We start from the raw sequence: 15,098 nt of genomic DNA, 5'->3' as shown, positions 1-15,098 counted from the left end.
AAAAATAAAGACAACTCCTATGGCTCCTGCCGGTTGTCATAATCATCGACATGCAAGTCGTGATTCCTATTACAATAGCATGAACACCTCATACATCACATATATGTCATTCATCATTCATCACAACTTTGGCCATATCATATCATAAAGCACTTGCTGCAAAAAACAAGTTAGACGTCCTCTAATTGTTGTTGCAAGTTTTACGTGGCTGAAATAGGGTTCTAGCAAGAACGTCTTCTTACCTACGTGAAAGCCACAACGTGATTTGTCAACTTCTATTTACCCTTCATAAGGACCCTTTTCATCGAATCCGCTCCAACTAAAGTAGGAGAGACAGACACCCGCTAGCCACCTTATGCAACTAGTGCATGTTAGTCGGTGGAACCGGTCTCACGTAAGCATACGTGTAAGGTTGGTCCGGGCCACTTCATCCCACAATACTGTTGAAGCAAGATAAGACTAGTAGCGGCAAGAAAGTTGACAACATCTACGCCCACAACCAATTGTGTTCTACTCGCGCAAGAAGAACTACGCATAGACCTAGCTCATGATGCCACTGTTGGGGAACGTTGCAGAAAACAAAAATTTTCCTACGGTTTCACCAAGATCCATCTATGAGTTCATCTAGCAACGAGTGATCGGATGCATCTACATACCTTTGTAGATCGCGAGCGGAAGCGTTCAAAGAACAGGGATGATGTAGTCGAACACGACGTGATCCAAATCACCGGAGATCTTACCGCCGAACGGACGGCACCTCCGCGTTCAACACACGTACGGTTAGCGTGACGTCTCCTTCTTCTTGATCCAGCAAGGGGGAAGGAGAGGTTGAGGAAGATGGCTCCAGCAGCAGCACGACGGCGTGGTGGTGATGGAGCTGCAGTACTCCGTCAGGGCTTCTCTAAGCACTATGGAGGAGGAGGAGGTGTTGGAGAGGGAGAAGGAGGCAACCAAAGGCGTGTATGAAGAGCCCTCCTTCCCCCACTATATATAGGAGGGCCAAAGGGGGGGGGCGCCGGCCCTAGGAGATCCAATCTCCTAGGGGGGCGGCGGCCAGGGAGGTTTCCCTCCCCCCAAGGCACCTAGGAGGTGCCTTCCACTATCGGGACTCTTCCCTTTTGTGAAACCCTAGGCGCATGGCCCCTTGGGGCTGGTGCCCTTGGCCCATGTAGGCCAAGGCGCACCCCCTATAGCCCATGTGCCCCCCCGGGGCAGGTGGACCCACCCGGTGGACCCCCGGGACCCTTCCGGTGGTCCCGGTACAATACCGATAACCCCGAAACTTGTCCCGATGGCCGAAATAGCACTTCCTATATACAATTCTTTACCTCCGAACCATTCCGGAACTCCTCGTGACGTCCGGGATATCATCCGGGACTCCGAACAACATTCGGGTTACTGCATATACATATCCCTACAACCCTAGCGTCACCGAACCTTAAGTGTGTAGACCCTACGGGTTCGGGAGATATGTAGACATGACCGAGACGACTCTCCGGTCAATAACCAACAGCAGGATCTGGATACCCATGTTGGCTCCCACATACTCCACGATGATCTCATCGGATGAACCACGATGTCGAGGATTCAAGCAACCCCGTATACAATTCCCTTTGTCAATCGATATGTTACTTGCCCGAGATTCGATCATCGGTATCCCAATACCTCGTTCAATCTCGTTACCGGCAAGTCACTTTACTCGTACCGTAATGCATGATCCCGTGACCAGACACTTGGTCACTTTGAGCTCATTATGATGATGCATTACCGAGTGGGCCCAGTGATACCTCTCCGTCATATGGAGTGACAAATCCCAGTCTTGATCCTTGTCAACCCAACAGACACTTTCGGAGATACCCGTAGTATACCTTTATAGTCACCCAGTTACGTTGTGACCTTTGGTATACCCAAAGCACTCCTACGATATCTGGGAGTTACACGATCTCATGGTCTAAGGAAAGGATACTTGACATTGGAAAAACTCTAGCAAACGAACTATACGATCTTTAGCTATGTTTAGGATTGGGTCTTGTCCATCACATCATTCTCCTAATGATGTGATCTCGTTATCAATGACATCCAATGTCCATAGTCAGGAAACCATGACTATCCGTTGATCAACGAGCTAGTCAACTAGAGGCTTACTAGGGACATGTTGGTGTCTGTTATTCACACATGTATTACGATTTCCGGATAACACAATTATAGCATGAATAAAGACAATTATCATGAACAAGGAAATATAATAATAGTGCTTTTATTATTGCCTCTAGGGCATATTTCCAACACTCCTCTGACTCTCTCTCGGCATACTCTGATGCGGACTGGGCTGGCAGTCCGGATGACAGGCGATCTACGGGGGGCTATGTTGTGTTCTTTGGCTCTAATTTGATCGCGTGGAGTGCTCGGAAACAGGCTACTGTCTCACGTAGCAGTACTGAAGCTGAGTATAGGGCTGTGGCCAATGCTACTGTGGAAATTATCTAGGTAGAGTCTTTGCTTCAGGAATTGGGTATATCCCAATCAGTCTCCTATCCTTTGGTGTGATAACATCAGTGCTACATACCTCTCTGCAAATCTGGTATTCCATGCTCACACGAAACACTTTGAAGTTGACTATCACTTTGTGCGGGAACGTGTCTCTCAGAAGCAACTACAGATCAGGTTCATCTCTTCTAAGGGTCAACTTCCAGACATCTTCACCAAGCCATTGCCTCTACCACAATTTGAGGCATTGCAGGCGCAATCTTACCCTTCTAGATTCGTTAGGAAGTGGCTAAGATTGAGGGACGGTGTTAAACTGTATAGCTTCTGTATTCATATGTGTATATTATAACGTTGTATCCCACTCATTCTATATATACATAAGAAGTTGATCCCCACTACTTAATTTATCTAGACATGCAAGCCATCCACGTCACCCACATGTACGTACAGCCACGTCACCTCTCCTAGATGTGTGAACCGACCCATCCATCTCTCTGACTGTTTTAAAAAAGACCCATCTTTATCAATGACAGCTCTTCCCTCCGGTCTTTCCCCTTCCTCGTCTTTTCCAATCCCCACGATTCTATATGGCCCAAGACGAGCGATGGGTGCAGTAAATATATTCAAAAAATAAGAAAAATGACATTCCCTAAAAAAATGACACATAAAAAGTAGGAAATTCTTGTGATCTATTCCTTCGCTGATCAACCCAGTAACCACTAAGACTCCTTTAATTATTGTGCCGTCTTACTTCGTTTTTCTTCTTCTTATTCTTTCCTTAGTTCGCTGAAGCTGGGTTTTTTCAAAAAATAAAAATCTGGACCGGGTTATTTTATGGTTTTTTATTTCTTTTCAATTTATTTTTCTTCTCCTTAAATTTTCCTTTTTAATTTTTCAAATGCACAATTTAATTCGAAAAATGATGAACCTTTCTCAAAATTGATGAATTTTTAAAATTTTGTGAACATTTTAAAAAATTTGCAAACCTTTTCAAATTCAATGAAAATTTTCCATTTTTTGTAATATTTTTCCAAAATCGATGAAATTTCTCTAAAATTGATGAACTTTTTTCCAAGTTCATGAACTTCTTTTCAAAATGGATGAACTTTTTCATGACTGATGAACTTTTTTTCAAAGTTATGAACTTTTTCAAAATTGATGAATTTTTTAAAAACTCAGTGAACTTTTTGCAAATCGTTGAACTTTTGTTTCAAATTCACGATCTTTTTGAAGTTTGTGAACTTTTTTGCCATGAAAATTTTGAATTCACAAAAAAATCGATTTTTTTGGATTTATTTTAAAATAATTTTCAAGTCAAAAGTTGAACTTTTAATTGGTCAATCATTTACCAGTTTTCTTAGGCGCTACCAGACACGAGGTAGTGGTCGCTACGAGTGAACCAGGCCTGAGATGTTCATCGCGCCTGTTGGTTTGATTGGCCGGCCCACTCTGGTCGCCTTGAGGCGCCAGGAGCCTAAACCAGCACTGAGAGCCCCATTTAGGAGCTCACTAAAAAGTACTCCCTCCGTAAACAAATATAAAATGTTTTTAGATCATTAAATTAGTGACCTCCTAAAAAATCTTATATTTGCTCACAGAGGAAGCATAAATTAATATATTTTGAGCAAAATAAATCAATAAAGATAAAGAGGGGAAAATTAGAACCAAAGAAGACACGTGAATAATCGTAAAAGTATACAGAGAAAGACGATTATTTTGGCCAGTATAATTCATATGTCTTGTCTCTCCTACTTAATACAAATGTGAGGTTACATTTGGTTGTCGTTCGTGCAACCTTAAATACACCCCCTCCCTCTCCCCTTCATCACTCCGTTCTGATGTTTTCTCCCATCTCTGGTTTTTCACGGTTTGTCCTAAAAACCACATCAACTGCCCCATGTCTTAATGATTTACCAAATAGAACCATGTTTTTTTAGTAAGCCAGTAAATACTTAGAAAATAAGGGGTTATCGAATAAAATACTATTTTTTACACAATATGAGCAGGTAAATCACGAGCTAACCTATTAGAATATTTGTGCCTTCATTGCAATTATGCGCAATGATCTAGTAACATATATAATATTGGTCTAACTAATGGTCAAAGTATTACCCCAAAGATAAATAAATAATTGATGGTCAAAGTTAATTTTTAAAAGGTGTGAATTTGTTATAAACTGGAACAAAGGTAGTAGCTTAGAGGGTCCCGACACAACCACATTGAGATTAGATCCGGCGATGGCGGCGCCTGTGTGTTCTTTCCTTCCGAGGCATCGCCCCTATTTATAGCAGTCTATGTGTTGTCAATGGTCATGCAAGGTGTAGTTGTCTCATCGCCTATGCCTGGCCGTTGATAGCGTCATCACGATATTTCAGGGTCATGCCCTTTGTTTTTCCAATAATGTGATTGTGTGCATTCTCGATGTCTCGGCTTGTTCTTAACATTCTTGTTGCTGCTGAGACCAGGTGTAACCGATATCACCTTGATGTTGATATATTAATTGTCCTTTATAAAGAAAACATTTGTAAAATGTGCCCTAAAATATGTGACCATTACCTCTTTTAGGGGATGCACCCCAATATTACCGAGTGCAACAGGTGACACAATGTTGGCCCCATAAGTATAGAGTGACTAGACCAGGTCTATATTTTGATTCAATTATAGAGCTTCTTTTGAATATGTGGGTCTTCGATCTCTATGGCCCGATTACACAAACGGCGTGTAACTCAGCAGCAGCCCAGGTAATGGTGCCCCAAGCAGGCCAGGCCGGGACGCAAATGACCTGCGGGCCAACCCGGTTAATCCAAGACATTGCCTCAAAAAAGAAAAGAAAAATAATCCTAGCATACGTGTTAGTGATCTGATGATTGAGAAAATATTTTGATACGAAACTTCAGTGTTTTAGGTTACTCTGCAAAAACGTTTGGACACCAACTTAAATGCCCAAACAGTACTCTGAAATCGACATACCATCCGTCTCAAGAAAAATAGCTTCGGTATATGCTAGCTTCCAAAACTGCCACGATAAGGCTGATCAGTGCTCAGCTAGAGGCTTATTAATATTCGTACCTCTAGTCTTACTCTTAAATCGCTAGAGTCATGACAACGATTTGCTCAATTACTAATATATGAGCAGACGAGCTCACAAGCAGTCTCATTCCAATTTATATAAATATATCTCAAATTATTTGCTGTATAATTTGATTTGACCAACGAGAAAGTTTTGAAAAGGCAACATGTGTATCACCATTTGACAATATATAATCGCGAAAACCCACCAATAATTGTCTCAATTATGTTGATGTTTGGTTGGATGGAAATGAACAGAAGTCTTTTTCGCGCATCAAATAATATTGCTTGTTTTGCTTTCCAGCCATACCTGTCCTTTCAAACTGCTTGTATGATAGTCAGCAATGCCCCACACGGCCAGACCCCTCATGATAAGAACAACAAGTTATTATTGTACTGACCGATTTATGATATACTGTATATCTTATCACTTGTCAGGAAGGATTGCCCACCTCCACTAGTTCCTGATAACAGAAATCGGAAGGTTTCCTCTTGTTCCAGAATGTCTTTTAAGATAATTGGAGGGAACTTCCGCCTCAAGAGTACCTATTATCAACTAAAAAAAGAGTGCCAATCATGTATATGGAAAGAAATTTAAAATGTGATTGTTCCACTAAAAAGACTTAGTAAAGTGAACTATATAATCATATATTCTTTTCTTTTCTTCAACTGCAAGCATCGGCTTGAGTTTAAGACATGGCCTAAGGCTCATAATGTGGAAGTAGTGCAAAATAGAAGTACTATGTCTGATCCATTTTAATTATATTTACCACCTGAACTTCCAAAAGAATATTGTTTGATTTAATCATCTGACGCGCCTCATAATATAGTTATACAATAAATATGTTAGACGGCAATTTCATTTGAGCCACACAAGTCACCTCAGATCATGAGCGCCAAGAGTTTATTTCACGTGCGTTCAGAAGTTTTTTTTTTTTTTTAAAACTCTTGTAGTGACAAGCTAACATGTCCAACTGAGGCTATTTAACCAAGTTATAATAGCTGTCATGATGTCACTTCAAGCATCTGTTGTGCATCTGCGACGGAATCTCCTAGTGGACCAAACACCAATAATGATACTTCACAATTATTCCATCGCCATCAACATATCAAACAAGGTGCAAATTGATCGTATTGTTCACCAATCATTCATATAAAACACAGTAGTTGATTCCCATAGATAGGCCGCCTATTTATTTAACATGTATGGGTTATTATCAGTTGTTGTTCTTTGGCTTCATTCATGTCTGAAAAGATAGGTGATGCCTGGCATGGTAAGGGCATCTCCAGCCGCGCCCCAGGAAGGCCTTCCCAGGCGTTTTTTTTGCGCCGGCGCCGAAAAATCGGCCCAGTCGCGTCCCCAGGAGCCCGATTTTCGCCGGCTTGGGCCGAAAACAGCGCCGGCGGACCCAGGCCGAACCCGGCGCGCTGGGGGGGCGCCCGGGGGCGCCGGGGCGAACTGTTTTGGCGCGAAACAGCCGCGGGCCCGCCGCGTCAGCGACTCTACCCTCTTCTCGGCCCTTCGTCGTCCTCATCGCCTCGTTTCCCGCGGCGAATCAATGCCAAAGCTGCCGCGCCGGTCAGCCTGCGCCATTGATGCCTCACGGGCGGCGCAGTGAAGACCGGATGACGCGCGTCCCTCGCCCTCCCTCGCCCGCCACGCGTACTCACGGCGGCTCGCGCACGGGCGGCGCCTCGGCCTATATAAGACGCGCCCCAGAGCACTCGGCGACTCGTACTCTCTCGCCGTCGTCGTTCCTCCCTCGCCTCTCTCTCGCCGTCGTCGTTCCTCCTTCTCCTCTCTCTCGCCGTCTCCAGCACCCATGGCCGAGCGCTTCCCAGGCGACGGCGCGGCGGCGAACGGATTCGGCCGCCGCCATCTTCACGAGAGCGAGGCTCGCCTCCTTTTCGAGGCCGAGTACCCGGTCCCGCCGGACATGCGGGTACCCGGGGCGTGGAGGATCAGCGCCGGCGGCGTGCCGGTGCCCCCGATACCCACTGGCGCGGCGCGGCGTGCGGAGATCGCACGCATCCGCTCGTCCCTGCCGCGTGCGGCGAGGAAGGGGCCACGGTACGTCCCCGACAGACCGCTCTGGGAGCCCTACTTCCGCCGCCTTCACGCCGAGCAGCTCGAGGCCACCAACGGCGTCGAGCCCTCCGGCAGGCTCAACGCCGTCGGCCGGCGTCGGTGGTGGGGCGTGCCCGGGCGCACGTTGGAGGCCGTCCTCGAGTACATCGAGGGCGGCAACACGCCGCGCCTCGAGTACCCCGCCCCCCTTCCTTCTCACGCCGCCGGGGAAGCTCCTGGACCCCGAGGCGCATGGAGACCGGGGGGTCCTCCTCCTCGTCCGGCGGCTCGCCCTGCCTCCGCCCCGTCAAGCCGGAGCCCCAGGGCACGCCGGTCAGCGCGCGCACCCGCAGCTCCGGCGTCCACATCGGCGCCAACGCCTCCCCACCCACCGGCCGCTTCGTCCTCGCTGAGCCCAAGCCGGAGCCCGGCCTCCCCGCGGAGTACGAGGAGATAGCCCGGCGCGGCTTCTCCGACGAGGACGCCCTGCGGTGGGCGCGGGACGACTACCTCCGCGACGAGATGGTCCAGCAGCGCCGGGCCCTGGAGGAAATCGCCGCCCGCAAGCGTGGGCGCGAGGACGAGCACGGCGTCGTGGTCCTCGACAGCGACGACGACGACGACGACGCCCCCGGACCGTCCAACCCGCCGCGCCAACCGGGGGAGGGATGCAACAAGGACGGCGGAGGCGTAGGCGGGGGCGGCGACGACGACGACGACGACGGTGGCGGTGACTACACGCGGTTCTAAACCCTCCTCGGCATGTAGAACCGCGTGGGCGGGCGGCGAGGCGGGCGGCGAGGGAGAAGGCGGGGGTAGCCCGCGGTAGTTTTTTTTTCTTTTTTTGTAAAATATGTTTAAGTTTGAACGAACTCGCCGATGTTTGTGTTAAATTTGAGTCGTTTTTGCGCCGTATTTAATTTTTTTGACTAACGGTGGGCGCCGCGACTGGGGGCGTCACGCCCCCAGTGCGCGGTTTAGCGCCGGTGCGCCCCCAGGGGGCGATTTTTTGCCCCTCCTGAGGGGCCAACGGCTGGAGATGCCCTAATACTCGATAAACCACACTAACATTGAACAAAAGCTATAGCAAATAACGTGTCTAGATTCCAATGAACTAATCACTCAAATAGATTAACTGTGGTCCTAATCTTCTTCTTCGTCGTCTTGTTGTTAAGTTATAAGAAGTCAACATCACATGATGTAGAACTCTAGACGGTACTTTTAAGGAAATCTGCATAGAAAGCTGATACGGCAGTGAACTTATGACAGTTGTCCAAAGGTTCACGCTTTCTTATATTACGTTGTTTTCTCTTTTATCTGCTGCTTTAAAATTCAATATGAACATTACCTTCTTTTTTGGAAGAAGAAAGTGTGGAGAAGTATAATCACAACAAAACATTTTCTATATAAATCTATAAGTGTCAACTAAAATGGCATCTACTCCCTCCGTAAACTAATATAAGAGCGTTTAGATTACTATTTTAGTGATCTAAACACTCTTATATTAGTTTACAGAGGGAGTACTTGAGAAGGGAGCTAGTAAGAAATTACCAACAAAAAATGTTCATTTTAGTTGTCAGTTCAGCTAAGAAGTTGTAGTTAATGTTCGTTTGAATTTGGTTGAAAGCCAACCAAATCTGAGCAAAACTTGTACTGTTCGTATCTGACCTGAAATCGGGTGTCACCAATTTCTTGCACAAACTTCAGTGTAATAGCGAAGTCTGTTCTTTTTATTTCAATGGTGAGCTCCTCGTGATCATACTTCCAACGTTTTTCTTTTGAGGGAATGATCTTGCCTCCAGCCTTTTAGTTTAGCTTATTACCGAACCAACTCCAATCATTATAGGCACCCTCTCATCATACTGGTCTGAATGTTGAGATAGTCTCCAAAGTGACACTCTGGCTGCTTTTATAAAATAGACTGGTTAAAGTTAATATAATTATACTGGTCTGAATATGATTTTTTTTCTAGATCATCAGTATGAATCTGAATGTTATTGAACTATGTTACTTCTCTATATTGCTTTTTTTTTGCGGGTTACTTCTCTATATTGCTAGTCAAACTAAATTCCTTATTGCGATCAAATAGACTATTTTTCCTCCGTTCACAAATATAAGATGTTTTAAATATTTCAAATTACACTGCATACATACCGAAATGAGTGAATAATACTAAAACGTGTCTATAACTCTATATACATCCGATTCACAAAAAAGTTACTGAAAAGTTTAGGGACCTTTTTTCTTCATTTATCCTAAAACCTTTTCTCGAAACAAAGGAAGTCGAGCGAAACTGCATGCTCTTGTATAAAAGGGCAGCGGAGTCGTCCCTCCTACCTGCACAAAACCAGAGGCAACAAACTCTAAAGAAAGAAGACAAACAAAGCGCACGCACTTGGCATCTCGCCGGCCATGGGGCCGGAAGATTCACCGGCCGCTGCGGAGAGCTACTCCAAGGTCCTGCAGGGCCGGTACGAGCTTGGCCGCGTGCTCGGCCGGGGTGGATCGTCCAAAGTCTACCGCGCGCGCGACATCCGCATCGGCGTCTCCGTCGCCGTCAAGGCCGTCCGGAAGCCGCACCACCCGTGCTCTCCCGAGAAGGCCGCCGCGGCGCGCCGATCCGTGGAGCGGGAGCTCGCCGCGCTCCGCCGCGTGCAGGGCCACCCGCACGTCATGCGCCTCCTGGACGTCCTGGCATCCCGCTCCACCGTCTACCTCGTGCTCGAGCTCGCCCGCGGCGGCACCCTCCTGTCCGCGATGGACGAACGGGGCCGTTTCGACGAGCCCACGGCGCGCCGCCTGTTCGTCCAGCTCGTCTCCGCGCTGGCGCACGTGCACTCTCGTGGGGTGTTCCACCGCGACGTGAAGCCGGAGAACCTGCTGCTGGACGAGCACGGCGACCTGAAGCTCACGGACTTCGGGCTGTGCGTCCTCGCCGACCGGCATCTCGGCGCCGACGGGCTCGCGGCCACGCGCTGCGGGTCCCCGGCCTACGTCGCGCCGGAGATCCTGTACAAGAAGCGGTACGACGCCGGCGGAGTGGACGTGTGGTCCTCGGGCGTGGCGCTCTTCTCGCTCACGGCCGGCTACCTGCCGTTCAACGACGGCAACCTGATGGGCATGTACCGCAAGATCTTCTCCGGCAGATTTCGGTGCCCCAGGTGGTTCTCGCCGGAGCTGCGCAGTCTCATCGGCCGGATGCTGGACCCAGACGCCGACACGCGCATCAAGATAGGTGAGATCATGGAGCACCCTTGGGTACAACAAGATGGGACGTCGTCGTTTGACATCATCCGAGCTCCTTCCTCTGATCCTAGCCCGGAGGTGATGAAATGGGAGGCGGAAATGGAGCAAGTAAGGGAGCTGAACGCGTTCGACATAATCGCGTTGGCGTCGGGATGCGATCTGAGCGGGTTGTTTGGGCCATTGCCGGACCGGGTTCGGTTTGCTGTAGAAGGTGTGGACATTGGGTTGGTGCTGGATAAGGCTGAGGAGATTGGGCGCGAGGAGGGGTTTGCCATGAGGAGGAAGGAAGAAGTAGGGTGTGGTGGGATCATGTTTGAGGCGATCCAAAGGGAGATAATCGCCCTGGTGAGGGTTAGTCGATTGTTAGAGGAAATGGTGATGGTTGAGGTGGAAAGAGCTAGCTCATGTGAGGCACCTGAACTGTGGGAGAGGCTTCAGTTAGGTCTTAAATTCTCAAATAATTGAATATATAAACTTCCAACCCAATGTAAGTATATATATTCATCAGAAAAATGAGCGATGGAAGTGCATTGTTGGCACATTAGACTATGTTGGGAAATTAGGCAATTTCATGATTAATTTCAAAATATAAACCATGATAAAAGAAATAATTAGCATCCATATGTCAAATATGCTGGAATTTAGTCTATATTGGGGGCAGCCCAATAACTATTTCAGAAATTCCTAATAAATCCTAGAGGCCCACTTAGCACATTTGTGCAAAGCAAGGGATACTACTAAAGTTTAGTACCACATTGCTAATTTGGTGGGAGTTGGACCTCCTTATAAGGGAGGTTCTTTCCCCACTTGTATGAGCATGAGAACAAGAGGGACATCCACGCACGCTCCTCTTCCGCCTCGCGCCGCGCCGCGGGCTGCTGTCTGTTCGTTTCAGCTCCCGGCGCAACCTCTCGCCTCCTTCTCTTGCGCCTATAAAAGGGAGGTCTCTCCTCTCAGAGAGACGCACCAGAATTTCTCCTTCCTCTCGCCACCGGTTCCAATCTCTGAGGGCGAAACCGCACCTACGACTTCTTCCCCGACGTCGACAACCTCCTCAACGACATGGCTGGCGAGGACACCGACCCTAGGCTACGGTTCATATATGCAGAATCTATTTACCTTCTCTCTGTCAGAACGCATGATTTGTTTTATCTCTACTATATTAGTCATGCTTTATCTAGTATTTCCGATAATAAAATCATTTGGTAAATTGCTCATATTTCCAACAATCCAAAAACCTTATTATAGGCAATTTACCCCAAGTGGTTTTGCTGCTTCCATGAGACCTCCTATGTTTGAGGGTATCCACTATAAGATGTGGCGCGTGAGAGTAGTCTTGTGGTTTCAAATCATGAGTTGCTATGACGCCACTCTCGGCAAACCTGAAGGGGAGCTTCATGCTCAACAGGCACAAGCCTTTCAGAAAATGGATACTCTGTTTAATGCTGCTCTCTTCAGTGTACTTGGTGAGAACATAGTTGATGCTTATGCGTCAATTGATAATGGAAAAGATATGTGGGATGCACTCGAGGCCAAGTTTGGGGTCTCGGATGCTGGCACTGTGCTGTACATCATGGAGCAATTCTATGACTACAGGATGATTGAAGAGCGCTCCGTGGTTGAGCAAGCTCATGAGATACAGTCATTTGTTAGAGAACTTGAGCACTTCGGTTGTATGCTACCGGACAAGTTTGTTGCCGGAGGTATCATCACTAAGCTTCCTCCTTCATGGAGGAACTTTGCTACCTTGCTGAAGCATAAGAGACAAGAGTTTTCCGTCCCGGATCTCATTGGCACTCTTGATGTGGAAGAAAAGGCGAGAGCAAAGGACACACGTGCTCGAGGTATTGAGGGAGGATCTATTGCCAATCTGGTACAGAAGAAGAACTTCCAGCCCCACAAGTTCAAGAATAAGGGCAAGTTTGATGGTAAATCAAAGTTTGATGGGAAGAACAAGGCTGTGCAACACACGAACTTCAAGAAGAGGAATGACAAGAAGAAATGTGTTTGTCATGTGTGTGGGAATCCTGATCATTGGGCTCCTAGTTGCCCTAATCGCTATGACAAGCATCACCCTGGGAAAGGTGGCAAGACCGCTAATGTTGTCATTGGAGACACTGACATGAAGGATGATGTGTATGGTATATTTCCCACTATTCTTTCAGTATGTCATTCTCCTGATTGGTTGATTGACACGAGTGCTAATGTGCATGTATGAGGTGATATTTCCATGTTTTCGTCTTATCAGACTGCAGGGACTTCAACTGTGCCGATGGGCAACGGTTCAAGTGCTTCTGTTCGTGGTGTTGGCACGACCGATCTGAAGTTCACTTCGGGGAAGATCGTGCGGCTGAAGAACGTGCATTATGTCCCCTCCGTCAATAAAAATCTTGTTAGCGGATCTCTTCTGTGTAGAGATGGCTACAAGCTTGTCTTTGAGTCGAATAAATTTGTACTATCCAAGTATGGAACCTTTGTTGGTAAAGGCTATGAGTCAGGAGGTCTGTTTTGTTTATTGGAAGGAAGCGGTTCGTAGCGAGATGGATACCATCTTAGCGAATGAAACTTGGGAGATAACTGACCGTCCTTATGGGTGCAAACCTATAGGATGCAAATGGGTATTCAAGAAGAAGCTTAGGCCTGATGGTACTATTGAAAAGTACAAGGCTCGGCTCGTGGCTAAGGGTTATACCCAAAAGGAAGGTGAAGAATTCTTTGATACTTACTCACCTGTGGCTCGACTGACCACTATTCGAGTTCTACTTTCACTAGCTGCCTCGCATGTTCTTCTCGTTCATCAAATGGATGTTAAGACTACTTTCCTAAATGGAGAGTTGGACGAGGAAATTTATATGGAACAACCAGATGGGTTTGTACTAGATGGTCAGGAAGGAAAAGTGTGCAAGTTGCTGAAGTCTTTGTATGGACTCTAGCAAGCACCCAAACAGTGGCATGAGAAGTTTGAAAAAACTTTAACAGCTGCAGGCTTTGTTGTGAACGAAGCTGACAAATGTGTGTACTATCGCCTTGGTGGGGGCGAGGGAGTTATCCTTTGCTTGTATGTTGATGACATACTGATTTTCGGACAAATCTGAATGTTACTAAGGAGGTCAAAAATTTCCTATCTCGCTGTTTTGAGATGAAGGATTTAGGAGTTGCTGATGTCATTCTGAACATCAAGTTGTTGAGAGACGATGATGGTGGGATTACATTGCTTCAATCTCACTATGTGGAAAAGATCTTGAGTCGCTTTGGCTATAGTGACTGCAAGCCCTCTCCAACACCATATGATGCGAGTGTGTTACTTTGAAAGAATCGAAGAATTGCTAGAGACCAATTGAAATATTCTCAGATTATTGGCTCGCTTATGTACTTAGCCAGTGCTACAAGACCTGACATCTCTTTTGCTGTTAGCAAACTGAGCTGGTTTGTGTCAAAACCAGGAGATGTGAATTGGAAAGCTCTAGAGAGAGTTTTGCGTTATTTGAGAGGCACTGCGAATTATGGAACTCACTACACCGGGCACCCAAAGGTACTTGAAGGGTATAGTGACTCAAACTGGATCTCAGATGCTGATGAGATAAAGGCCACGAGCGGATATGTATTCACTCATGGAGGTGGCACTATTTCTTGGAAGTCTTGCAAGCAGACCATCTTAACGAGGTCAACAATGGAAGCAGAACTCACAGCACTAGATACAGCTACGGTCGAAGCAGATTGGCTTCTCCGTCTCTTGAATGACTTGCCGGTTGTTGAGAAACCTGTACCGGGTATCCTTATGAACTGCGACAATCAAACTATGATCACGAAAGTGAGCAGCTCAAAGGATAACATGAAGTCATCAAGACATGTTCAGAGAAGGTTAAAGTCTGTCTGGAAAATGAGAAACTCCGGAGTTATTGCATTGGATTATATCCAAACGTCTAAGAATCTGGCAGATCCTTTTACTAAGGGTCTATCACGTAATGTGATAGATAATGCATTGAGGGAGATGGGTATGAGACCCACAATATGAGTTGTTCACAGTGGTAACCTATTCTTTGTGATCGGAGATCCCGTGAATTAGATGTGGAAGACAAGTTGTTGGTCAACTGGGAGGAGAGTACCCTTACTGTTAAAATACCACTCCATAAAGATGCAATACTCTCCTAATCTGCATGGCAGGTTGATGTATATCTTAATGTGTTCTAAGTGGCTCTTTGAAGCAGAGATGTTGTCCTGCAGAACA

General features: G+C 46.7%; 1 protein-coding gene across 1 annotated transcript; it reads left to right on the top strand.

Moving 5' to 3' along the window:
- The first annotated feature begins 9,991 nt into the window (after positions 1–9,991).
- Positions 9,992–11,368, top strand: LOC123186465 (CBL-interacting protein kinase 22-like). The gene has a single exon (XM_044598229.1). It carries the CDS (start codon positions 10,037–10,039, stop codon positions 11,333–11,335), a length of 1,299 nt encoding a protein of 432 aa, XP_044454164.1. The 5' UTR covers positions 9,992–10,036; the 3' UTR covers positions 11,336–11,368.
- Positions 11,369–15,098: the final 3,730 nt, after the last annotated feature.

The sequence above is a fragment of the Triticum aestivum genome, chromosome 2A, assembly GCF_018294505.1.
Source record: "Triticum aestivum cultivar Chinese Spring chromosome 2A, IWGSC CS RefSeq v2.1, whole genome shotgun sequence".
Taxonomy (NCBI): domain Eukaryota; kingdom Viridiplantae; phylum Streptophyta; class Magnoliopsida; order Poales; family Poaceae; genus Triticum; species Triticum aestivum.
Note: the sequence above shows the minus strand (reverse complement) of the source record. Positions and strands in the feature narration are given on the sequence as shown.